Source organism: Erythrolamprus reginae, chromosome 3 (assembly GCF_031021105.1).
Source record: "Erythrolamprus reginae isolate rEryReg1 chromosome 3, rEryReg1.hap1, whole genome shotgun sequence".
Taxonomy (NCBI): Eukaryota; Metazoa; Chordata; class Lepidosauria; order Squamata; family Dipsadidae; genus Erythrolamprus; species Erythrolamprus reginae.
The window spans coordinates 203,985,523-204,013,216 of NC_091952.1; the positions used below are offsets into that span (position 1 = coordinate 203,985,523).

The 27,694-nt window shown below is 40.4% G+C and overlaps 1 protein-coding gene across 7 annotated transcripts in view; it reads right to left on the reverse strand.

The window, feature by feature from the left end:
* KCTD1 (potassium channel tetramerization domain containing 1) overlaps positions 1–27,694 on the reverse strand; it is a 104,237-nt gene that overhangs the window by 17,278 nt on the left and 59,265 nt on the right. For 4 of the 7 annotated variants that reach the window (XM_070747675.1, XM_070747678.1, XM_070747677.1 and 1 more), the window contains exon 2: positions 20,430–20,608. In XM_070747675.1, the coding sequence (XP_070603776.1) occupies positions 20,430–20,608 (179 nt within the window). Of the gene's footprint in view, positions 1–20,429; positions 20,609–21,076; positions 21,176–25,511; positions 25,720–27,694 lie in introns of those variants that run through there. The other 3 variants (XM_070747672.1, XM_070747674.1, XM_070747676.1) reach the window with 3 other exon arrangements.

The following is a 27,694-nucleotide window of genomic DNA, read 5'->3' on the forward strand; positions in this document are numbered from 1 at the left end:
AAAATCTATTATAAGAATTTTAATAGAGATGGTTTATAATCTGTAAAACAGAATAATGTGTGATTTGAACTATATGTGAAAACTCAATAAAGAAATAAAAAAAATTTGCTCTGGCAGAGAACATAATAATACTGTACTGACAGAAGAGAATATTTGTCACTCAGTGAGTGTTGAATTGTGGGGTCCTTAGTTGCTTTCGAGCTTGCTTGTTTCGTTGCATACATTTCATTACTGATCAAGGTAATCTCATCAGAACTAGTAAGGAGTGGGATTTGCTTTCCTTTTTTTATTGTGGTGGGTTTGCCCTGTCAGTGTTATTGGGAATGGTCTTGGGGGTTCTTTGACTGGGCTCATTTCCTTCTCAGTCATATTCTATGGCAGTGATGGCGAACCTATGGCACTGGTGCCACAGGTGGCACACAGAGCCATATCTGCTAGCACATGAGCTGTTGCCCTAGCTCATCTCCAACATGCATGTGTGTGCCGGCCAGCTGTTTTTTGACTCACACAGAGGCTCTGGGAGGGCGTTTTTGGCATACAGAGACCATCCGGGCAGATGGGGGAGGGCGTTTTTACCTTCCCCCAGCTTCCGGGAAGCCTTTGAACCTGGGGAGGGTGAAACCCCAGCCTACCGGGCCCACCAGAATTTGGGAAACAGGCCATTTCCAGCCTCCAGAGGGCCTCCGGGGGCATGGGAAGCTGTTTTTGCCCTCTCCAAGCACTGAATTATAGTGCGTGTGCACGCTCTTTTGGCACCCGAGGAAAAAAGTTTTTGCCTTTTGGCACCCGAGGTTTGCCATCACTGTTCTATGGTCTGCTACTATAACAGGCTTTCCACAACTTTCCCAAGATTTAAAATGAATGGAACATGAACTCAAAATTCTGTTCTTCAGATCTCTGAGAACTTTCCTCTCTCCCTCCACCAACTTATTCTTTGTTCCCCTTAAACTAACACCTATTCTTTATGCAGATTGATTCTATTTCTCATCAAGTAATTGTTATAGGAGATCTTCAACTTACATCCACAATTGGGACCAGAGTTTTCACTGCTAAGCAAGGTGGTAGTTAAGTGAGTCGTGTCTAATTTTATGGCCATTTGTTTTGGTCATAATTAAGCGAATCGCTGCAGTTGCAAATCTGGTTTTCTCCATTTGTTTTGCTTGTTGAGTGTTGGCTGAAAAGGTTGTTATTGGCAATCATATGGCCCCAAGATACTGAAACTGTTGTAAATGTATGCCAGTTGGCAAGCAAGCAAATTTCGATCATGCTGTGACAGTCCTAAGTGAAAAGACTATTCATAAGTCACTTTTTTCAGTGCACCAATAACTTTGCTCACTGAACAAATGATTGTAAGCCACGGACTGCCTGAATTCATCACAATAAGATAAGGGCTCAACTATGAGTTCACACATCTAGCAAAAGGAACTAAGAGCAGACTTTCATTATTCACAGGGTGTCCATTCTATCCAAACTTCACCAGGAAACAGGACTGTGAAAAACATACTTTATACATCTACCATTCTATTTTTAGCACAAAACACTCCCACATACACTTTATCATGTGGAAATATGCAACATTTTACCACACATCTTAATGTCCAACCTGCATTATTGCATTAAGATACTGCATTATCCAAGCCTATGCTAAACAGTGGAGAATAAAATTATCTGTAGTAGTGATGATGATGATGATGATGATGATGATGATGATGATAATAATAATAATAATAATAATAATAATAATAATAATAATAATATTTATTGGATTTGTATGCCGCCCCTCTCCACAGACTGGGGGTGGCTAACAACAATAATAAACACAACATGTACAATCCAATAATAAAAACAACTAAAAACCCCTATTATAAAACCAAACATACACACAAACATACCATGTATGTTTGGGAAAGAGCTATCTCAACTCCCCCATGCCTGGCGGTATAAATGAGTCTTGAGTAGTTTACGAAAGACAGGGAGGGTGGGGGCAGTTCTAATCTCCGGGGGGAGTTGGTTCCAGAGGGCCGGGGCCGCCACAGAGAAGGCTCTTCCCCATGGGGCCCACCAAACGACATTGTTTAGTCGACGGGACCCGGAGAAGGCCAACTCTGTGGGACCTTATCGGTCGCTGGGATTCGTGCGATAAGCATTGTTGATAACAAAGAAATTTTATTCAATATTTTCACATATAGAAAACTGTTAGTTCAATTCCGTTGTCCAAATTATTTCTCCATTCCAGGACCATGTGAAAGTAGCTCTTTCATTATAAAGTCTCTTCATACTTAAATTGTGCTTTAATGCTTCTTCCCCTCTTTGTACCTCATCCTCCTTTCTCAAAAGGTCACTTTCTCACACATGCCTGCATTTGTTTAACATTTGTTTCTGAACTTCTAAGCAGATGCATGATGAAATTGATAATTTCTGTCAGCTTCACTGTAGCTCAAGGCAGTAAACAGCTATACAGTTATAGGAAAATAAACTATTCACAAAATTAACAAGATTGAAGATTAGAAAAGTTGTTTTTATAGCAAGCACATAAACAAATAGAGTTTAAAAAAATGAAATAAATGGATTGGTTCCCTTGACATTTGTCTGCATCCTAGCTATTTCAAAACAAGGACACGTTTTGCCCCAAATAATGATTTATATCAAACATGAGTGAAAATATGAGTAAGGATAGGAAAAAAATCCACTATGAATTTTACTCCGAACACACTAAATGGCTGTTTCTACTAAACTATTCTTTACAAGTATCAAGGAGTCATGGAAAAAGGTTATCAGATCAGCCTAATAAGACCCAGGAATAGGAACTAAGGAAATTATCATACCTCTTAACCCAGTCTTTTAAAGAAAGGCCTAGGGACAGAACATTTGATCACTTTCTTCTAATATCAAAATAATGTTTTTCTCTATTTTTCTTTTGGTACACTGAAGTCATTCCAAAAACTTGAAACACATCTTGGAATCACATTTTAACCAATTAATTTTCTTACATTGAATGAAAAACACTCCACACTTCACTATTAAATAATCTGCAAATCTCGTTAGGTCTAACATTCAGAATAATGACAAGCATGTTTCAGTTTCGTATTTAAACATATTTTTCTGAGTTATTATTGTTGTTCCTGCTGCTGCTGTTGTTATTATTATTCTAAAAGTATAATGAATACCGTATATACTCGAGTATAAGCCGAGTTTTTCAGCCCAAAAAATGGGCTGAAAAACACAACCTCGGCTTATACTCGGGTCATTGACAAAGTCACCACAAGAGGGCGCCATTGCTTGAGCCAGAGCGAGGAGGCACCAGCTTTTGTCCCCTCTCGCATGCCGTAGGAGCTGTGGGAGGGGTGGAGCTCTTGCCTTCTCCCTGGCTCAAGCAAAGGAGGCAGCCATTTGCTCCAACCGAGAGGGGGAAAAGCAATGGGAAACCGGTGAGGTGGTGTGTGTGTGTGTGTGTGTGTGTGTGTGTGTATGCCCCCTCTCCCCCCCACCGTGAAAAAAGCCAGCTACCTCTTGCTGAAACCCAGAGGCTTTTTTAAAAAACTCCCTGTGTGTAATTGTCAACAGGTTTACAGTAACTATTCCTTGCTCTCTCTGCATTGCCCTTAGTTGGGTTAAAAAGGTCCCCTGCTGTCAGATTCTCCTCCCCCTCCTTTGAAAGGATTTAAACTGTTTAAAAATGGTATTTTGTGGTAGTTGCTGTCCTTGCTTGGATAGGATCTAATAATGTGAAGCATTTTACATATTTTAAAAATGAGTTTGATTCTAAATAGGACCTGGGATACAAAACCACAAGAGCTGTCTGTGTTTAGCAAGTTTTGCTTGTCTCGCTAGTCTGTCTGTCTATCTGTCTATCTATCTGTATCTATTTCTATCTATCTATCTATCTATCTATCTATCTATCTATCTATCTATCTATTTTTCTATTTTTCTATCTGTCTATCTTTCTATCTATCTATTTTTCTATCTATCTATTTTTCTTTCTATCTATCTATCTATCTTTCTATCTGTCTATCTGTCTATCTTTCTATCTATCTATTTTTCTATCTATCTATTTTTCTTTCTATCTATCTACCTATCTACCTGTCTACCTATCTACCTTTCTATCTTTCTATCTATCTATCTATCTATCTATCTATCTATCTATCTATCTATCTATCTGTATCTATTTCTATCTATCTATCTATCTATTTTTCTATCTGTCTATCTGTCTGTCTGTCTGTCTCTATCTATCTATCTATCTATCTATCTTTCTATCTATCTATCTATCTGTATCTATTTCTATCTATCTATCTATCTATCTATCTATCTATTTTTCTATCTGTCTGTCTGTCTGTCTGTCTGTCTATCTCTATCTATCTATCTATCTATCTATCTATTTTTCTATCTGTCTATCTGTCTGTCTGTCTATCTCTATCTATCTATCTATCTATCTATCTATCTATCTATCTATCTATCTATCTATCTATCTATCTATCTATCTATCTATCTGGTTTTCTATGCTGATAACCTCACAGCAGCTAATGCTGAAGCTCTTCTTAGGATACACTTATTTATTTGTTTGTTTGTTTATTTATTTATTTAATTGGATTTGTACGCCATCCCTCTCCAAGGACTCAGGGTGGCTCACAGCATATATAAAAACAGAACAATAATGTAAATCCAATTAATGATGAGAAGGAATCCAGTTTTGAAGGATTTTAACTCTTAGGGTTTTAGCTTTGTTGCTGATCGAGCTACTTTTTTTACTTTTTAATTTATTGTTAATATTGTTAATTTGTTTACCCTCTTTTAAATTTACAGAGCTAGTTTACTGGTTTTCTTTAAAATAAATATTCTAAAACATGTCTCAATTAATGTAATTTTATTGTTTTCCATTTTTATAAGTTACCAGTAGCCACTGCATTTTCTAACCTCGGCTTATACTCGGGTCAATACGTTTTCCCAGTTTTTGTGGCAAAAATTGGTGCCTCGGCTTATACTCGGGTCGGCTTATACTCAAGTATATATGGTAATTGGTTCTGTCATTCATTAAGAGGTCCACTGACATTAATCAAAACCACAATGTGGTGAAGGGAATCACAGCAGCAACACATGACTATCTGCAGATTTTGTGACTGCTGTGCATTAAGATTGGTTTGATGAAGAAGCAGGTGAATGTTTGAAAAAGAAGTTTGGGAGAGACAACAAATGTGAGAGAACAACAACAAAACTATAGGGAAAGCATCTGTTGGATTGCTATTATGAGGTCTGCAGAAACAAATTCTCCCACCATTCTATGCTGCCTGGCCCGATTACCCAAGTAGAGAAAAGGGTTGGGTTCTCAAACTTTTCAAAGTTTTCCTCAGGAAGGAAGAAAGAAAGCCAATGACTATTGAAGAAAGTTAGCACCCATGCCTCTCCTAGATGCAATATTCTAGAAAATATTTAAAAGGCAGAATATTATATTTCCCTGGATGAGAAAAGAAGAAACAGATTTTTAAAGACAAAGAGCAGCTCCCTGGCTCCAGCAGATATTTTGGTGCCATCCTATCTACAAAACAAAAGGCCTCCAGCTCCAGGGTGATGGGTTTAAGACAGTGATGATCCCCCCCCCCCAGGCTCTCTGGAAGCCAAAAATGCCCTTCCAAAGCGTCTATTTGAGCCAAAAATCAGCTGGCCAGCACACACATGCACATTGGAGCTGAGCTACGGCAACAGCTCGCGTGCCAGCAGATATGGCTCCGCGTGCCACCTGTGGCACTTGTGCCATAGGTTTGCCATCACTGGTTTAAGACATCACCCTCCAGGACATAATAGGGTTAGCCCTCTATCCATGTACAGTGATCCCCCGCTCGTTGCGAGGGTTCCGTTCCAGGACCCCCCGCAACAAGCGGGTTTTCGCGAAGTAGCGCTGCAGAAGTAAAAACACCATCTGCGCATGTGCAGATGGTGTTTTTACTTCCGCAGCGCTAGCAAGGAGCCGAAGATTGGGGGCAGCGCGGCTGTTTTAAAAAGTCGCCGCCGGCATGGGGGGCTTGCCAGCACCCCACGGACCCCCAACCCGGGTTTGGGGGGCTGCTAGGAAGCCCCCCATGCCGGCGGCGACGTTTTAAAACAGCCGCGCCGCCCCCAATCTTCGGCTCCTCGCTAGCGGGCAGGCAGGCGGCGGACAAGCCGCTCGCTGGCGCCGCTCGCTCGCGCTTCCCAGCTGAGTCCTGAAGCGAATTTGCTTCAGGACTCAGGTGGAAAGCGGCGAGAATGAACGGCGTGGGCGCGGGACGCGCGAGTGGGCGGCGGACAAGCCGTTCGCTAGCACTCGCTCTCGCCGCTTTCCAGCTGAGTCCTGAAGCGAATTCGCTTCAGGACTCAGGTGGGAAGCGGCGAGAATGAATGGCGTGGGCGCGGGACGCACGAGCGGGCGGCGGACAAGCTGTTCGCTAGCGCTCGCTCTCGCTGCTTTCCAGCTGAGTCCTGAAGCGAATTCGCTTCAGGACTCAGGTGGAAAGCGGCGAGCGCGAGCGCTAGGCTCGCGCGTCCCGCGCCCACGCCGTTCATTCTCGCCGTTTTCCAGCTGAGTCCTGAAGCGAATTCGCTTCAGGACTCAGGTGGGAAGCGGCGAGAATGAACGGCGTGGGCGCAGGACGCGCGAGCGGGCGGCGGACAAGCCGTTCGCTAGCGCTCGCTCTCGCCGTTTTCCAGCTGAGTCCTGAAGCGAATTCGCTTCAGGACTCAGGTGGGAAGCGGCGAGAATGAACGGCGTGGGCGCGGGACGCGCGAGCGGGCGGCGGACAAGCCGTTCGCTAGCGCTCGCTCTCGCCGCTTTCCAGCTGAGTCCTGAAGCGAATTCGCTTCAGGACTCAGGTGGGAAGCGGCGAGAATGAACGGCGTGCGCGGGCGAAGGGCGGGCGGCAGCGAGGAGTTTGCGTGGGCGGTGGGGAAACTCCTTGCTGATGCCCGCCGCTCGCCCTCCCGCCAGCAAGAGGGGGAAGACCCAGGGAAGCCGCCCAGCAGCTGATCTGCCGGGCGCCATCTACGCATGCGTGCCCATAGAAAAAAAGGGCACGCATGCGCAGATGGTGTTTTGACTTCCGGGTTCAAAAATCGCAAATTACCCTGTTCGCAATGGTCGGGGACGCAATAACCGGGGGATCACTGTAGTAACAGAGCTCATCAGTGAGTCATCACATAGCCCCTGGGGATATTACATCACCCAGCAAGACTCAACCAAGCCTGGGACATAGAGAGCCTACAAGGTTAGCTGTACCCTTGGCCCCCTGGGAGTCTGACAACCAACAGAATACATTTCTTGCACAAAACAGGAAGCTCTACTAAAAACCAATAGAATACATTTCTTGCACAGAACAGGAAGCTCTACTAAAAACCAATAGAATACATTTCTTGCACAGAACAGGAAGCTCTACTAAAAACCAATAGAATACATTTCTTGCACAGAACAGGAAGCTCTACTAAAAACCAATAGAATACATTTCTTGCACAGAACAGGAAGCTCTACTAAAAACCAATAGAATACATTTCTTGCACAGAACAGGAAGCTCTAGTAAAAAGCTGCTCATATATCCACACTGAGGTTGGAAATGCTTGCTAAGCGAACAGGAGAGCAACTCCAAAATGCTGCTTCAGAATTGCTGTTATCTTCTTGGTTATGCATTTTATTCTGAATGTTATTTTGAGTCTGGACTGCTGGGAATTCAAAGAATCTGTTTTTGCTTTCAAACCCTGTTCCTGAATGTTCAAGAGATTGGGGAGAATCGATTTTCAGCTAGTTTTTTTCACTTTTGGCGAGTCCAGTATTTAATTTTTGTACTCCGCTAGCCAGCTTTCTACTGTTCAGTTTACAAAGATCTTTGCTATGTACCTAAAGATGCAGGCAACCTCTTGTTCAGGCTTTCAGTTCCTTCCAGTATAAAAAAAATAAAGAAAACCGAAAGAGAATTTTGCCCCTAAACATTGCCTATAAAAGATGTCTCATTTGAAAATAAGTTATTTACTGAACTTCTTGTGCTATTCCTTTACTCTTTCTTCCAATAAACATTTTCTTTTTAGGGATACATTTTTCTTATCCATATTGCTAGCAGGAAAGTACAACAGATTTTCAAAGTTATTTTTTACAGGTTTGTTTAAACATTTTGAGATATTAATAATTTCTTCGTTATTGTTTAGAAAATAACAAATGATTTATGAAACAGAATCTAAGAATTCTGACGTCTGTGTTTCACTTTATAAAGCAAATGGACATGAAAGTAGAATGCTCATGATTCATGAAAGATTAAATCGCTAAAACTAAAAAAGTCAATATAATGTAGTGGTTATAAATCTGGATTAAATCTGGAGATACTAGACCTACCATAAACGTTGAAAACTGGAGACACAATTCTTATGACACTGTAATAAACCATTATACTGTGTGTGTGTGTGTATGTATGTATGTATGTATGTGTGTGTGTGTGTGTGTATATATATATGTGTGTATATATATATATATATATATATATATATATATATATATATAAACTTTGAAAGAAAGATGGCATGTGTTATAAATGAATTAAATAAATAACAAATAAAAATAATTTAATATTAATATAATCATGTTCAAATTAAAACCGAAAAATACTATTTTTTTCCCAATACGCTCCTTGGAATATCTAGGCATTCCTAATAAAAGGTAAGCAATTTAGAGAGAAATAACTTTTTTGTAAAATGTTTTATATTTTACTTATGAACATTTTATAAGGTTGCAACATAAAACCTTTTATTTATTTTTGTTTTAAAATATGATAAGCTATCGCAGTGAATGCAAAAATGAATGCAATCCCAAACATTTTACTTTAGGACATGCTCTAGGTCAGCGTTTCCCAACCGGTGTGCCATGGCACACTAGTGTGCTGCGAGACACGGGCAGGTGTGCCGTGAAGCTTCTAGGGAAGCTCCAGCTGGGCGGGGCGCTGCCGGCGCAAACCTGCTGGGCCCCAAAGAAGGAGAGCAGGAAAAAGGAGAGCTTAATTCTTCCGTTCCGTTGGAGTTTGGGGTGGGGAGCGATGAAAGTGCGGAGGCCGGCTCCGTGGCTGCCCCCACCCCCCAGTGCCTCCGCTCCCCTCGCGCCCCTGGTTTCTCGCCGCTGACGCCCGCCCGCCCGCCTGCCTGATCTGCCCCTTTCTCCAGCTCCTCCCGCAGTGGTGGCTGCAACAGCGACGAGCGCTCGGAGAAAACCTTCTCACAGCGGAGGTCGGAAAAGGTTCTTTGGAATGTCCCCCAGCCAGCCTACCCGGAAAAAGCTTTGCCGGCCTCCGCAGAGAAGAAAGGAAGAGAGAGAACAAGAGAGAGAAAGAAAGGAAGAGAGAGAAAGAGATAACAAGAGAGACAGAATGAGAGAGAGTGAGGAGAAAGAAAAAATGAGAGAGAGAGGAGAACGAAAGAGGGGGGAAGGAGGGAGAGAGAAAGAGAGCAAAAGAGAGAGGAAGGAAGAAAGAAAGAAAGAGATTGCAAGAGAGACAGAATGAGAGAGAGAGAGAAAGAAAGAGACAGCAAGAGGGGGGAAGGAGGGAGAGAGAAAGAGCAAAAGACAGGAAAGAAGAGAGAAAGAAAGAGATAGCAAGAGAGAGAATGAGAGAGAGAGAGAGAAAGAAAGAGAGACAGCAAGAGGGGGAAAGGAGGGAGAGAGAAAGAGAGCAAAGAGAGAGGAAGGAAGGGAGAAAGAATGAGAGAGAGAAAGAGACAGCAAGAGAGACAGAATGAGAGAGAGAGAGAAGAGAAAGAAAGAAAGAAAGAGACAGCAAGAGGGGGGAAGGAGGGAGAGAGAAAGAGAGAAAAAGAGAGGAAAGAAGGAAGAAAGAGATAGCAAGAGAGACAGAATGAGAGAGAGAGAGAAAGAAAGAGACAGCAAGAGGGGGAAGGAGGTAGAGAGAAAGAGAAAAAGAGAGAGGAAGGGAGAAAGAAAGGGATGGAGAGAGAAAGAGGAAGGGAGAGAAAGAGGGAGGGAGAGAGAAATAGAGCGAAAGGGAGGAAGAGAGATTTTTTTTGTCCAAACTTTCCCCCCCCCTCAATGTTCCCCAGGATTTTGAAAATGTGAATAATGTGCCGCGGCTCAAAAAAGGTTGGGAAATACTGCTCTAGGTAATACTAGTTTACTCCAATATTTTTAATTCTTTCCCCTACAAAGCTAAGAATGAGGTGGGAAGTTATCCAATTTTCATCTTGTTTCTTTCTTCTGAAATGAATCATTAAGATAGTGATACTTTTGATGAATTATCTCCCACAAGGGCCTGAAGAAAATTGATTCAATAGATATACTTAAAGGATCATTTGTCAATTTAGTATTGACTATTTGGGGTGCTCTAAGACAGGAAGAGAATTCATTTTTTTTAATATAAGTTGTGAAGCCTGAAGCATCATCTTAAGCTATTTAAAAAGAAATCTATTTTCAGATGGGTAAAAAAGCCTAGAAAAGTCTTGATGAACTCGAGCAAATCTGGATCTCATTCCAACAATATGGCCAGGCAAGTTTAGAATCTACTTCTCAAGAGACTTCGTAGGCGGGCAATGTTTGTTGCTACTGTTTAGAATTTGTGGTTATAGCTCCTTAACTGAAACCATGAATTACTGTCACCCAAAACATAATGTCTACTTGCACAATAATATAAATTAATTACTACCTCTAACAAGAATAAAAAGAAAAGCAGTAGTGCAACAAGTAGATATTTTTGTTTATGTATGAGGGAGGAAAATATTTTTTCTTGTGACCATGTACAGTATATATTGTTCCTATATTTGGATAACTTCATACAACAGCCATAACATTGTTCAGGCTTTTTTGTTTTCAAATAATATCACAGCCTCTTTTAAATTATACCAGATGTGTACTTTGTCGCTGTGGAAAGGGAGATTTTCCACTGACAGAAAAATCTGCCCAATATAAATGTCTTGAGGAAAACAGTAGCAGAATGAACAACTGCACTCATGGCTCAACTCATATGGTGGATATAAATGGAGTTGAGAACCTTCTGCATCTGGGTTCTTAAATATATTTAAAAGAGCAATGGCTTTGGCCACTTCTGAAGAAATCAGATCTGAACCCACAAAATTAGTTATGTTAATTTTCTATTGTTGAGTTTGTTCTTATACCCTGGCTGCTGGTTTGTGTTTTTATGCGACATTTCAAATATTGTTCTCCACTTTGAATCATGAATGTGAAACAATAGTCGTATAAATTGAATGAAGAAACTAAAGAAATACGCAAACAGGCCTATGGCCAATATTCCCTTCTTTGACAAGGTGCTTCAGTGAATAGTGGTCATTCAAGTCCTTTCTTGGTTGACAAAATAGATTTTTTAAAAAAAATACATCTCAACATAATTTCAGGTTGGCTGTGAAACTGCCTTGGTCACGCTGTAAAATGACCAAACATGACCCCGTTTATCCATCTGAATCTCTTAATGTCTTTCAATATAATCAATCATAGTTTTCATTCTGGACAGGCTGTCAGGAAGGGCACTGTATTACAGAGGTTCTATTTAGAAGGCTGTTTCCAAATACTGGTGCTAAGGTTTAAATGGTTCCTTAGGACTGGCCCAGGGCTCTGTTTATCCTCCATTCATATACAGAATTACTGGGAGAAGTAATCCAGCAATATGGACTGAGATGCTAATAATAATGCAAATTGAACTCAGCTTTACCCTTTTCTTCATCTAACACAATTGAGGCATTTGGTATTCTGAACTAGGGCCTGGACAGGGAATGGACTAAATCAGTGAAGGCTAACCCCCTCCTAAGAGGGGGAGCGTGGGTGGGTGGCATATGCATGTGCCCTCACCCATAATTAAATGTGCCCTACCCCGCGTGTGTGCGCGACCCCCCCCCCCGGTCCCCCTGCTTTTGCCATGCGATAGTACAGAGGGCCAGCTATTTACCCTGCCCATGCTCCAGAGGCTTTCTAGGAGCCTGGGGGAGAGTGAAAATGGCCTCCCCACCCTCCGCAGGCCCTCCAAAAGCTGAAAACGATCCATTTCCAAACTTCTAGTGGACCTGGAAGACCTGGTTTCACTCTACCCAGCCTGCAGAGGCTTTCCTGGACATTGCTGAGGGCAAAAATGGCCTCCCTTCCCAGAGGCCTAGCAGACGCCAGAAACACCCTCCTAGAGCGTTTCCATGAACCCTGAACTTACCACAAAATGGGCTGCTGGAGATTCCTAGGAGGGAGGGGGGAGTGGCCAGCTGAAAATCAACCGGTGAGTGCACACATGCATTCTGAAGCTGATCTATGGCAATGGCTCCTGTGCCAGCAGATATGGCTCCATGTGCCACCTGTGGCATGTATGCCATAGATTCACCATCATGGAACTAGATGATGGCCAATAAACTGAGATACAATCCAGGCAAGATGAAGCTACTATTTATGAGTGATGCATCTGTCCACTTGAGTCAATCCTGGAGTGGTCCACACTCATCTTAAAGAAGCAGGTTTTCAGTTTGGCAATGTTTCTAGATTCATCACTTGTAACTACAGCTCCAGGTGGCCATAGTGGCATGGACAGCCTTTTACTAACAATGGTCAACTTACCAAGTGCAAGGAAACAGTTTAGAGCAGTGGTCCCCAAACTACGGCCCGGGGGCCGGATGCGGCCCGCTGAGGCAATTTATCCGGCCCGCAGCAGCTCACGAGATTTTATCAATAGATATTATAAGCTCCCAAATCTCCTGTCAACTCACTACGATCTGCTGCTGAGCGAGGAGGCGGTACAGAGGCAAGGGGCGGGGAGGATAGGAGTAAGATAGAGAGAGAGGGAGAGAGAGAAAGAGGGAGAGATACAAAGAGGGAGAGAGAAAGAGAATGAGTGAGAGAAAGAAAGAGGGAGAAAGAGAGAGAGGGACAGAGAAAGAAAGAGAAAGAGGGAGAAATAGAGAGGAAGAGAGAAAGGGGGATAGATGGAAAGAGAGAGAGAGAAAAGAGAAAAATGAGAAAATGATGGAGAGAAAACGAGGGAGAGGAAAATGAAACAAATGAGAGAGAAGGAAGAAAAGAGAGAGGGAAGAGAGAAATGGAGAGGAAGGAGGGAAGGAAGGAGAAATGGAGGGAGTTTGTTGATTTAAGTTTAAATTTACTTGTTAATAAAGAAGTATAAATTACTTTATTACTTAATTATTTAATTACTTCTTTATTTTAAATATTGTATTTGTTCCCATTTTGTTTTTTACTTTAAATAAGATTTATGCAGTGTGCATAGGGATTTGTTCATAGTTTTTTTTTATAGTCCGGCCCTCCAACAGTCTGAGGGACAGTAAACTGGCCCCCTGTGTAAAAAGTTTGGGGACCCCTGGTTTAGAGCATAAGCTATTTCTTCACTATTTATACTGGCTATTCAAGCCATTCCAGCTTACTATTAACAAACTACAGCCTATACTGGACAATGACACTGTGCTTTCTTAGGGATTGCATACCAGGTCCATACTTGCATATAGGCAACCACTCAATTATTATATGCTGTTTTATTATTGCTGTTAGCCGCACCGAGTCTCCGGAGAGGGGCGGCATACAAATCCAATAAATGAACGAACGAACGAACGAACTAACGAACGAACTAACGAACTGACTAACTAACTAACTAACTAACTAACTAACTAACTAACTAACTAACACACACACACAAGTTTTAACAAGTAAAAAAGAAATGACATGCTAACATAGGAACCAGACCCTGCCATAATCCCAAATTCTACATAATTCAACAACATAATCACAGGCATTAAGAGTACATACAGTACAAATGCTTTTTCTCAAATATGATACATACAGTCATCTGCAAGCAATGTCCTTCTGGATTCTACATATAGAATAAAGGGAGCAAACTTGCAAAATACAGCAATAACAATGGTCACAAGTTTAACATAGGGCTTAAAATTAGGATAAAAGAAAAGAAAAGCATTTCAAACTTCCAGGATACTACATTAAAGATCCCAGGGTGTCATTTTTTTTTAAAAAAAAATGAGACTTCAATAGCACCATTAAGCACAGCATTGCTGCAGTTACAAACATCAAAAGGTTTGGGACTATTTCAAAAGGTTTCAAGAAACGTATATATTTTTTAATATGCTACAGTTATTATATATATTATTTATAATCTGTCTCATATGTAGTCAGATTATTTTCGCCAAGTCATCCCAATTTAAATTCTATGTCCTATGCACCTGATGAAGTAAATGGCAGTTCACCAAAGCTTATTCTTTCCAATAAAATTTGTTAGTTGGAAAAAGGTGCTATTAGATCCCAAGTTCTATATCTGCCTTAAACACAAAGCCAGTGGATGACTGTGTAAAATCACTCTCTCAGCCATAGAAAGCAGGCAACAGCACACCAGAACTGAAATCTTTCAAAAAAATAAAATAAAAATAAAAATAGCAGGATTTGTCCTGGCAAATTGCCAGGAGGAAAAACTGACTAAATGTTGAATAAAAATATAACAGGTTGTTACTAAATAAAAAGTAACATTTTATATGTCACACTTCAAAAGGCACAATTTAATTGCATTATTAATATGGTATAATATTTATCATCTTAGTGATTATATATCTGAATTCAGAATGTTCTAACTTTTCAAATGCCCTGGCAGCTCTCTCAAATGACAATCCTTTATTTTTGATACAGCACCAAATCCACTAAGAGTGTCTGGTTCAATTTCTCTCTCCCTCTCCCCGCCGTAATACAAAGGAAAGAGTTATTTTAATCAATTATAACTGTTCAGTTCCTTTATTATCCAAGAATATAGCAGAGCTGAGAAGCTGAGATCAATAGGTAAATAATTTTATAATTCACTAACTAGACTCGACATCAAAAACTAAACATGATATTCAAGCTACTTTCATTAGCAACTAGCTTTCACTTACCACAGATTCTAGTTAATCAAACATTTAAGTAGGACTCCAAGATCTTTCATATACAGTAATCCTGTCTGCAATCAATTGCACTCAATTTTAATGTACATTTTAATGCAATGTACTGTTTTTCATTCTTTCTAATTCAGTTTTTTCCCAACTAAACCTATTTTATTTTCTGCCCATTTGCCTACTATTGGCTTGCTTTGTTGCAAAAACTTTCCCTAATTGCAGGAGTACCTCAAGATATTCAATCTGGCTTATCCCATTCTATGAGAGTTTTTCTCTTCCCTGATCTATAGATGTCATCTCCATAGCGTCTATTTTATTCTACACTAAATACAGCTGCTTTTCCAAACCTGATTCTATATTCAACAATTCTCACATATAAGCTAGCGTGGCCATTGCTAATTACCCAAGGAATTAAAGTTCATTTATTCTAAAGGTTATACAGTGATATCTTGTCTTACAAATGTAATTGGTTCCAGGACGATGTCCTTAAAGTGAAAAGTTTGTAAGATGAAACAATGTTTCCCATAGGAATCAATGGAAAAGCGATTAATGCGTGCAAGCCCAAAATTCACCCCTTTTGCCAGCCGAAGCATCCGTTTATGCGCTGCTGGGATTCCCCTGAGACTCCCCTCCATGGGAAATCCCACCTCTGGACTTCCATTGCCAGCGAAGTGCCCATTTTTGCACTGCTGGATTTTCTTGCTGAGATTCCCCTGCAGCATCACAAAAACACGGAAGTCCGGAGGAGGGGTTTCCCATGGAGGGGACCCTCAGGGGAATCCCAGCAGCGCAAAAACCGGTGCTTCGCTGGCAATAGAAGTCCGGAGGTGGGGCATCCCAGCGGCGGTGGTGGGTTTGTAAGGTGAAAATAGTTTGTAAGAAGAGGCAAAAAAATCTTAAACCCCGGGTTTGTATCTCAAAAAGTTTGTATGACGAGGCGTTTGTAAGACGAGGTATCACTGTATTCATTAGTAGGAAAACTTGCAATGGCAATTAAAATTTTGATCACCTTGAGTCCTTTTTTTAAAAACAGACTTAAAAATAATTGAGATTAAAATTTATATTAGAAGGTGCTCTCAAAAATACACTTGTAGAATCTAGAGAATTGTGTGTCCTGAGCACATATATGAGTCTGCAGCAGAAATCATATAAAAACCATGTAGTCCAACAAACAGAAGTAACAATTTAAAAGAAGATTTTGAAACTAATATGTAATCATCAGCAGTACTACTACTACTACTAAATAAAGTTTTGATTATGAAAATATCTGACTGAATAAAATGGCATCCAACCCGAAAGATCTTCATCTTTTCAAAATCCAATTTAACTAAGCACTTGTAAACAAATCTGTCAAAGGATAAACCTTTACAAACGCAAAGCCAACAAAAAGGTGGACTAGAGCCAGCCAGAAACATTCTGGAACTTGGCAACTATATCTTGAAGCTTCAAACATGCCCTGTGGGTGGCCATGGGTGTTGGCTGCAAAGCTACCAAGTCTGTTTAGTAGTGCAATTATATACACATTGTACATTAAATTACTTAGCAACTATATAGCAATTTAGGAAATACCTGCATAAGGTTTTTCATTTGTAAATGTACTGGATGCAGTTTAGAAATATTTCTCAGAATCAAATATTTAATTATTGTCCTTCAAAATACTAAACAATTATGTCCACAATCTGTAAGTAGAAGGCATCCTGCTTACTGACAGTAGCCCTACAAATATCTGCTATTCAGTGCATCTATACAGGTCATATCTTTTATAGAAACTGATTTTTAAAAGAATCGGGAAAAGAAGAAAAAGTATCACAATTATTTTACTTGTCCCAAAGGTACTTTTTCAAGAGGAACCTGGACTTTCTGGTTTTTCTTTGAAGACGTCGCACTTCTCATCCAAGAAGCTTCTGAGGGAGCGAAGCAACTTCAAAGAAAGCTGAAGAAGCTTCTTGGATGAGAAGAACAACGTCTTCAAAGAAAAAACCCAGAAAGTCTAGCTGCCTCTTAGAAAAAGCACCTTTGGGCCATGACCCAGATGACTGGAAATCCGTGACCCGGATGACTGAGAAACTCCATAGACATTTAAATTCTTTTACTTATATCTTCTAAAATATTGGGATTGAAAGTCTGAGATACAGTAAAAGACGTATGTTTTGACTTCAATGGCAAAGGGAGAGCAAAATAATGAATGAAAAACCATGAAGAAGCGAGAGTTGCCTTTTCTTCAGTTTTAAAAAAGCTCTACTAGCATCTGAAGTAGAAGAACTGTGAGGACAAATCAAGATAAAAGTACAGTGGTACCTCTATTTAAGATCTTTTCTAGATAAGAACCGGGTGTTCAAGATTTTTTGCCTCTTCTTGAGAACCATTTTCTACTTAAGAACCCAGGCCCGGAAAAAATTCCGAGGAAATTTGAGAGCGGCACAAAGGCCCAGCCAGTTTCCTGCCATTCCCTCTGGGTTTCTCTCTCTGGCGTAGTGTATGGGAGGCAGCCTTGCGCCGGGTGTATGGGAGGCGCATGCTCTTCCTAGCCACCTCAGTCCCTTTTTTTTTAAAGCATTAAAGTTTTGGATTTTTTTGATTCCTCTCACCTGACCTTTTGCCTTCAGCAGCGACTGTCCTCTTCCTCTTCTTCCACCTACTCCTCCCACCCAAATTCTGAGCTTTTATTTCTTTCCTAATGGGTTTGCATGTATTATTTGCTTTTACATTGATTCCTATGGGGAAAATGCTTCTACTTACAAACTTTTCTATTTAAGAACTTGGTCATGGAACAAATTAAGTTCTTAAGTAGAGGTACCACTGTATTATATAAATTGTTTCTAGAGAAAATACAATGAAATACAATGAATGAATAAATAATACATTGCAAAAATAAATCAAAATAATATTTGAAGTAGGAACAGGATAGAAACATGGTAGCACATGTTACTAGGTTTAGGAATATAAAAGCTAATACAATATGTAGCCAGTACAGAACTTAATATTCCTGTATTCAGAAAAAAGAGCATATGCCAATTACAATTCAGAACTTTTACATATCATTAATATCTGAAAATCCTCAGTCACTGCAATTCCCATCAGCATTTGCTATTTATGTCAATAATTGCTCTAGCCATTAGTTTCCAAAGAGGTTCTAGGTTCTAGGTTATTGACTGTTTATTTTAGCAACCATTCAAACGTATGATGACTCTGAAAAAGTAGTCCTCAAACCTATGATGGTTGTATCAACCATGCCCTCACGAGATTGGCATTTGTGAGCTTCACAGCTGGCTTCGGACAAGCAAAGTCAATTGAGAAGCAATAAATTTTGAGTTAAGGTCAGCATTCTGTATAAAACAGTCAGTCATTTCGATACAACAGGCAGTTTATTTTTATTGTGATTTGAGCAGAAGTAACATTAAGAGCAATCCTCCTTTAAAGATTCCCTCATTTAGTGAATTCTTACAGTTATGAAAGTGGTGAACTTTACAACCAATCCTTGCATTTAAGACTTTGCAGATCTTTCAAGCAAAGGAAAGCTGAAATAAGTTTGAAAGCAGTCATGGTTTCATTTAGTCATCAATTTGTGAGCTATTTAATAATGATTACCTTTGATTATCAGAGTCTATGAAAGTTTGTGCTGTTAGGCTAGAGTAAGAGTGCTATTCCTCTTTCTTTTTGCTGTTTTTTTTTCTTTTGCTGCTTGGTTGAATAGTTTAAAAACTGTTTGCTGCTGGTATTACAAGCTTGTTGCCTCCCAGATGCTTTTGTTTATTACTTTTATGGAGCCTCACAGAAAAGTCTAGCAACTACCATAATTATTTTTAGGCAGCTTAGTCTAAGGAGCTTCTGAGATAAAACAATAAAGCTTCAAGGAAGTAGCAGCATCTATTTTATTTTTATTTATTTTATTTTAATTTTTATTTATTTGATTTTTATGCCGCCCTTCTCCTTAGACTCACGGCGGCTTACAACATGTTAGCAATAGCACTTTTTTTTAACAGAGACAGGCTATTGCCCCCACAATCCGGGTCCTCATTTTACCCACCTCGGAAGGATGGAAGGCTGAGTCAACCTTGAGCCGGTGATCAGATTTGAACCGCTGACCTTCAGATCTACAGTCAGTTTCAGTGGCCTGCAGTACAGCCCTCTACCTGCTGCGCCACCCCGGCTCTATTTCTTGTTATAACTGACTGGATACTTTGATTTAGACAGCAAGAAGATGTTTTAGGGCAGATCCTTTTTAATACATCTGTTGCCTGAAAAATCCAGACATCCATATGAAAAGAACAACAATGCAAAAGCCACTTTATTGTAAAGTAGAACAATACAATTATGGCATTAGAAATGACCAGAGGGGTCATTTAGTCCACCCCATTGTTCAATGAAGGATCCACTACCATATCTATAACAGATGATCATTCAACCTTTGTCTGAAGACCTACTGTGTAAAACAGAACTCAGCATATCATATGGCAGTTTGTTCCACCTGATACCTTGTACAATTACAAAGTTCCTTATGTCCTTATAATTTTAATCCACTGGTTCTGGCACTGTCCTTTGAGGAAATGTTCACTCGACAAATTGGCAGTGAGTGACCGGTGGTCTACGTTCCTGAACTGATCCTCCAGTCACCGCAGATTGCCAAAAGAAATCCTCTGCACATGCGCAAAAGCTTCTGCACATGAACAGAGGGTCATTTCCGGAAAGGGACGCACACATGCAAAACATGCACTTCCATCGCAATGCAAACCCAGCCCTGGTGATGGCGAACCTTTTTTCCCCTCCCCTGCCAAGAGTGTGGGTGCGCGCTATCGCACATGTGCAAGTGTCCATACCCATAATTCAATGCCTGGGGAGGGTGAAAAAGGCCTCCCCTCCGGAGGCTCTCTGGAGGCTGAAAACGGACTGTTTCCCAACTTCTGGTGGGCCCGATAGGCTCATGTTTTGCTCTCCCCAGGCTCCAAAGGCTTACACTACACCCTCCCCCATCCCCCTGGAGGTTCTCTGGGAGTCAAAAATGCCCTCCCAGAGCCTCTATGCAAGCCAAAAATCAGCTGGCCAGCACACAAATGTACATTGAAGCTGAACAAGGGCAACAGCTCGCCTGCCAGCAGATATGGCTCCGTGTGCCAACTGTGGCCCTCATTGCCATGGTTTCACCATCACTGCCTTAAAATATCACTTTTTTCAATACCCCAAAATACCATTTCGGGTTTTTTAAACAGTTGCATCATTAGTTATGATAAATGTTAGGTAGTTTATCATGTAAACATAATGGCGTAGAAATAACACAAGTTGTCAGGAACCGTACTGAAAAATGTAATATCAACATGGAGTTACGCAATTCAAGCAGATGATGCAAATTAAGTGGCTCTTGAGCAAAGAAACATTGTTTGATTCCCTTTAGTAAAACGTTTTCCAACAACCAGTTTAAGGCACCAAGAAACTTGCGACAGACTTTTACATGAAAAGATTTAATACCAAATAAAGATTTAGCGAAAAATTGACAGAAAAAAGGTAGCAAGTTAGCAGAGCTTCTGGACAAAATGCAACAAAGTCATCAGAATTACCTTGACTCAGGATATTTAGTTAGTGTGGCCAAGCTGCTGGTGTACATGTGCCCACCCACGTCAATATGAACTGGTGCATTGGATTTTGTGAGTTGTGCTGGTGTGGGGATGCCTTGATTGTTCAAAGGAGATGCAGGGGACCTAGTGATCAGAGGTCTTGACATATTGGGCCGACTGTCCTGAAAAGAGACACAAACCATGTTAGGGATCTGAGCTGTTTCAGGAAAGCTAGCAATAATAATAACAACAGTAATAATAATAATAACCATAATGAATAAAAACTAACAGTAATAAAATACTAAATACTCAAGTGAATAAAACAAAAAAGATATCATCTATTTTTATATTTAAATATAATTTTAAGAATCATTTAGTTTTAAAAGCTGAAATTTAGGTGCACTAAAATTGTAGCATCCAATAGATATTTGTGGTGTTTAAACTTACGTGATGGTAAGGCAGTATTTTCAGGCTATTGACTAAAAACAGAAACCGATCAATGCTTTATTGCAGAGGCTGGTTAAGTCATTAAAGTATATTGATTTAACATCCCAGTTCAAAAATATAGTTTCCAGAAAGGGGGAGAGGAAGCTGTTTGTTGTGCCCCAACCCTTCTATCTCCTAAGCAGTCGGAATAGGTAAATACAAACCCTCAGCTCTTCCATTCTGCAAACTCTTCTCTTGAATTTCCAAGTCACATATCACGCAAAGAGTAGAGGAAACACCTGGACTAGCCAACTGTTCATGTACTGTAAAACACGGGGCACCAAAAGCCTTTGAGAAAGACATTTTCCATGTAAATATTAAACAAGTTGTGACAGATGCCCCTCTCTGCCCAAGTAAGCCACTATTCCCGTCAGCTTCCCCAAGAAATCTCCAAAAAGGAGCACCACAAGCAGCAAAATTCAGATGAAACAAACACCTCAGTCAAACTGGAAATGCAATGTCAGTAAAAAGCAAGCAATAGACCTGTGCACAGTTAGGGTGGAGCAGAGCAAAAGGAAGCATTCTGCTGAAGCCAGCAAGGCAGACCAGTTCAGTTTCAAAATTATGGAATGTAAACAGATCTAAATCTGGTCACATTTGTAAGATAGTCTTACTAACTCTTAACATTTACTGTATTTTTCATAGTATAAAATGCACCTTTTTCTTCCCTAAAAGAGGCTGAAAATTTGGGTGCTCTCTTATACAGTAATACCTCGACTTACGAATTTAATTGGTGCCGGGAGGAGGCTCGTAAGTCGAAAAGCTCGTAAGTCGAAACATTGTTTCCCATAGGAATCAATGGAAAAGTGATTAATGCGTGCAAGCCCAAAAGCGTCGCGCCCCCCTGACGGCGTTCGGCAGCTTCCGAAGTGGCGCTGGGCGAAAGAGGGCGGGCAGCACCAGAAGGCGAGAGGTGCCTCTTTGTGCGCTCGATCTGCAGCGGGGGCGTTCTCAGCCCAAGGACCTCGGGGGTTGGGGGCGAGCTTTGCCAAGAGGGACCGGGGGGGGAGTCCTTGGCTTCTGCTGGGGGTGGGGGGGTCTGGACGCCCCCTTCTCTGGCTCTCCGGCAGATCAAGCGCGTGAAGAGGCACCTCTCACCTTCCACCACTGCCTGCCTGCCCTCTTTCGCCCAGCGCCGCTTCGGAAGCCGCCGAACGCCATCAGGGAGGTGCGACGCTTTGTTCCTGCAGCCACCTCGCGTGGCTCTGCAACTGCATCAGCGGCGGGAGCCGGACCTGGCCGCCGCCCCCCCTACTAGCTCCGAGGCCAGGAACCCGCCCCCGCCACCCTCGAGAGGCCGGTTGGGAAGGAAGGAAAGCAGGAAAGCGGCTGCTGCCCGCCTGCTTCTCTCTCCCTCCTTCCCCGCGGCACTTGGGAAGCGGAGAGGCGGTCGCCTCGCCTGCCGCCCCACTCTGGGGGTCCTTGGCTTCTGCCTCTCCGGAGCCGCCGACCAAGCGGAGCAGCGGCGCGGACGGCCCGCAGCCAGGGTGGAGGAGGCAGGGCGCGCATCGCCGGCTTGCCCCGTTCTGCAGCGCACACAAGGTTGACAGGCATGCAGGATGACAGGCGAGCAGGAGGACCTTCCTAACTCCTTCCCCCCAGCCGAAAACCCAAAGGCCTCGACTCATATCCCGAATTTGAGCTCGGGAGTCGAACAAAAATGTCTCTCCCCTCCCAGCTCGTATCTCGAAATCCTCGTATGTAGAGCAGCTCGTATGTCGAGGTTCTACTGTATTCTGAATTTTTTCAAAACTTTTTTTTCAGCCCTAAGTAACTGCTAACCATCTTCCCCGCTCTTACCTTGCAGGCTCTTTCATTGTTACTCTCTGCAAAGAATGTTTTCCAAGCCCTAAGTCTTTGCAGGGTTTTTTGCATTGCTCGAATGTGCTCCGAATAAGCTTATTTCCACCCCTAACCAGGTACTAATGATGTTCCCAGCTCTTACTGGCTTACAAGCTCTTTCATTGTTACTCTCTACAAATAAGGGGTTTTTTTTAGCCCTAACCAGAGGATAAAATAATGTGCTGAAGCTGACCAGACTAAGGGTGCTAGCCAGATAAATATTTCATAAGCAGATTCTTTTCCCTATTTTCCTCCCCAAAAACTAAGGTGCATCTTATACTCCGAAAAATACAGTATACTCAGTGATGAACTTGGGATATATTGACTAAGGATATCAGCTATATCCTAGAATTTTCAGGAAATAAAAGCACCATTTTACAGAAAGCATGCTGAAATATATTTTGTTCATGGTCTGTTCCATTGAGTTGTACAAACAACTAAATTAGTAACTTTTAAGAGAAAAAAGAAGCACTTCTAAAGTGACCTTGAGCATGTAAATTCTTCTAACTGTGTAGTCATATATAATATAATATAATATAATTAATATAATATAATATATAAATAGGTTTACTGCATTCTCAATTAATTCTCAGGGATTACAGAATAAGAATTATGAAGCAGGACTTCTAGTTCTAAAAAGTGGAATGCTTAAAATAATTCAAAATCCTAAGATTTTTTAAAATTATGTCTTCCTCACAGCTGCCAATACCTTTTTGCTAGAATTATGACACACCACCTAAGTGTATGATATAGACCTGCATATCAGCTGAATCATTTGGATCATTTCTGGTTAAAATAGGCAATTATTTCTATTGGACAAGCCATTTATTATAACCGATCACATTATATGATACTACAAATAAGTAAATGCATAAATAGAAAAAATAATTAAGGTCTTTCAAAACAAAGAAAGAATAGCAATTTTATTCCATAATTGAAGGTATGTTTAAGAATCCCAGATAAACAGCAATGTAACACTGGATCCAAGTAATGAATTCAAAAGAGAGCAAACAAGCAAATCTGTGTGCAGAAAAATATATTCTGTTGTTTCTACTTAACCCTATTATCAGACTACTATGAACATAGGATCTGGAAATGCTGGAAAGACCTATGTGGAAATAAACTCAAGAAATCATTGGTGTGGGAAGACTGTTTCCAGCATGTAACATGTGGTTATATGCTTAGTATTAATAATAGATGACATTGATAAAGTATAAAGTTTGACAATATCATAAAGTAAAATTAAACGTGTCTGGAGAGATGATCTTATATGAAATGATTATGAGGAAAGAAAAATTGCCCTATAGAATAAAAACATGATTTCCTTTATAAAACTCTTTTTCTTCTAATAAAACAGATCACAATTAAGCCACATCACAAAGTCTTCACTGTCATGTTCTGCCATAGCATACTTTCAATTTATCAGTAGAATATAAACTACGATATCAATACCAGAGTTAAACTTATTCAGTTAGACAAAACTATCTAACTGTAATACAACCCTTTAAATAGACATAAAATATATCATTATCATTTTTAATAAATCTTTATAACTAGAACTAGACCTAACCAGAATTTATTTATTTATTTATGTTTCTTTCTTTCTTTGTTTATTTATTTATTAATTATATTTGTATGCCGCCCCACTCTGAAGACTCAGAGCAGCTCACAACAGTAAAACAGTACAAATCCAATTAATTAAAACGATTTAAAAACCCTTAATATAAAAAGCAATCATACATCTCATATAAACCATACATAAAACAGAAACGGCCCAGGGGAATCAATTTCCCCATGCCTGACGACAGAGGTGGGTTTTAAGGAGTTATGACAATTTTTAGCACAGTCTTTAAGATAATCATGTGGTTAAGTGAATCTTTTTTGGCACAGTTGTTAAGCAAATCACTGTTAAGCGAATTATGCGATTCTTAATTGAATCTGGCTGTCTTTGCCTCATTGCCTTTGCTTTGCCTGTCAAAGGTCTGCTGAGAAGGTAACAAAGGGTGATCATATGACCTCAGGGTGGTATGACTATTATAAATACATGCAAGTTTCCAAATACCTGAATTTTGATCATGTAGGGATGCTTCTATATCCTTTGAACTGTCACTAAATGAATGGTTTAAGTCAAGGACTACCTAAAGTTCAATTCTAAATTTATTTTACCTTGTTCAGGCTTACCATATTTTTTCAGAGTATACCGAACTTTCGGAAAACAAGGAAAAAAGGCCTCTGCCTCCCAGCAATTTGCCTTCCAGCAAACAGATGACATACACTATGTACAAATGACATACACTGTTTGCTGTGTGTTTTTGTGTATGTGTGTCTGACCCATAGAAATAGCAAAGAATTGGAGAAATGTACATTATGGCAGTATATTAATGCCAGACAGTTTTCTTAAATGTAGTCTCACTAACTCCTCCCAATTACTTAAATAGATCTACTCCAAACATGACTAAGTCAGGGTTTAACTCAGCTGCCTTATATTAATACTAAAACAGGACACTCCTACATTTCAATTTGTACTTTTACAGATCTTTAAAATTGATGTGTCTTTCTGGAAGTATTTTCTGCTATTTAAAAGACGATACAATAGAACTGGGCCTCTTCAGATCCAGCATAGAACTGGGCCTCTTCAGATCCAGTATTTATTTTAAAAAGCTTCTTCATTTTGTTAAGTTGTTTAGAACAATAATAAAGCAGTCTTTTAAAAATAAGTCTAATAATTTGAACATTCTATAGACGTTATTGACTTACATCCAGATTCAGCAGTCCAACCTTGCCAGCAATCTATCTGCCAGCAATTTGTCTCCTTACAACTAGTTTCACTTTCAGTTCCTGCCTGTGTTGAATCAGCTGTGTCGGAGGCTGATAATCATTTGCTTCTGCTAATCAGGCTCTGCGCAGTTTGCTGCAAGGAGATAAATTGATGGAAGGTACAGACCAAAGTGTGGGGCTGGCTGGGGCTATATTAGGTGTATGATGCACCCAAGTTTTCATCCTCTTTTGGGGGGTAAAAAGGTGCATCTTCTACTCTGAAAAATACAGTATTTCTTTGATATTTTAAAAGAAATGTTGAAATAAATTGTTTAGTCTTTGTAAAAGACTGCCAATACATTCAAAACCTCTGGAATTTCAGAGGCCTCAAGAACATTGGAGCCAAGCAACAAACATAAGAAACGTTTAATGGTATTTGTTCAGCCATTTTAGGTAAACAGAATTGAAAACTTACAGAAGTAGAGCAACTCCTAAATGTTTTGGAGGATTTTTCAATGGATATGACTGGTGTTCCTGCTGAAGACCTAATTTTATTGTGCAATACCTTGACATACTTTCAATGACTATTCAAACTTGTGACAGTGCTACAAAAAATGAACTCACAGTGCCGCTATGGCCCTTGCAGTGTCCCTGTGGTCAGGTGATCAAAACGTATCCCCTCCCCAAACTTAAAATCTCAGGGGCACTTCCAATGCACCTATCTTCCCAACACTTTTCTCTTTCGGATGCTCTGCACTCCATGACATATCCCTGCTGCCCCTTGCTACCCTTCACCATCTTCTTCTTTCTGCTACTGGTCCAGGATCCAGGCCCTAGGTGAAAAATGCAGATTCCTGTCTTATCTAAGCAATTTACATGTTTTTGGGGTTACAAAGGCAAGAGAAAATGCAGGAACCTAAGTAACTAAGATTGCTTTATGATTGCATCTATTTAGTGATGGAAATTCCAGTCCAAATTATGGTTGTAAGTCAAGGACTATCTGTAAGAAGGCTCAGGTGATTTATAGACTACTCCTTCATTATCCCCAAGGGTGCTTTTTCCAGAGGCAACTGGACTTTCTGGGGGTTTTTTGCTTAAAGGGAAAAAAAGGTAGTGCAGAAAAAGAAAAGAAAAAGGAAGACACCCCCCCCTCCCCCGAAAGTCCAGTTGCCTCTTTGAAAAAAGCACCTTTTGGGACAAGCGTGAGCTGGGTGACTGAGAACCATTTTTACTAAGGAGCACAAAACAATGGAGGATACAGAGTGCAGATGGCACATATTTAGTAAGAATATGATTGAGCACAGATAAACGCATAACATGTTGTAATTACGGAGAGAACTAGGACATGTTAGGTATAATAGCAATAAATCTCGATTTTCTAGCCACTTAAGCCATATTGAGAAACTTGTTTTAAAAAGAAATTCATAGGCACGTCAAGGAGAGATCACTTTATTGCGCACCAAAATGAATTTCTTTAGAAGAGGAAGATTTGTCTGTCGAAGAGCACACTTTTAGATCTATTAGAGGTTTGGAGTAGAGGCATTTTCCCCCATTTCTCCAAAGTTAAAAAAATATAAGCTTCGGCTCTTATAACAATTTGCCTGTAATGAATCTCTCAGAAGAGATTTCTAGGCAGTCAAGTGTTGTTGAAATAAATCAGTTGGATCCCAATTTCGAGAAGCAGTGAAATGGATTTGTGATACACAAACCTTGAATGCTCCAACACTGGAAGATGTTGGATAACCATCTGTCTGAAGTAGTGTAGGGTCCCCTGCATAAGCAGGGGTTGGACTAGAAGACCTCCAAGGTCCCTTCCAACTCTGTTGTTATGATTATTACACTTTCTGGTCAAACTTGCTGAAATCTACACTAAATTGGGAGCTAAACCTGAAATGGAGAAACTGTAGGGTAGTTTATTGAGGATGGATTTTCAGCCACTGAGGCATGAAAAACTGGACAGGATGCTTTCTTGCTCTTTGCCCTTTATAATTTTTAATAAAGCCTGAATCTATGTCAGAGTGCATAGAAACGGTGGTGAATACCTCAATAATGGAAACAATGAAATTTATAGAGTTTAAAGTATAAATAATACAACACCTCCTTAAAAAAACCCTCTAATTATAGCCCTGTCTCCTAGCATTACCTGAGTATGGTGGCTGAACAACTGCAACAAATTATGGATA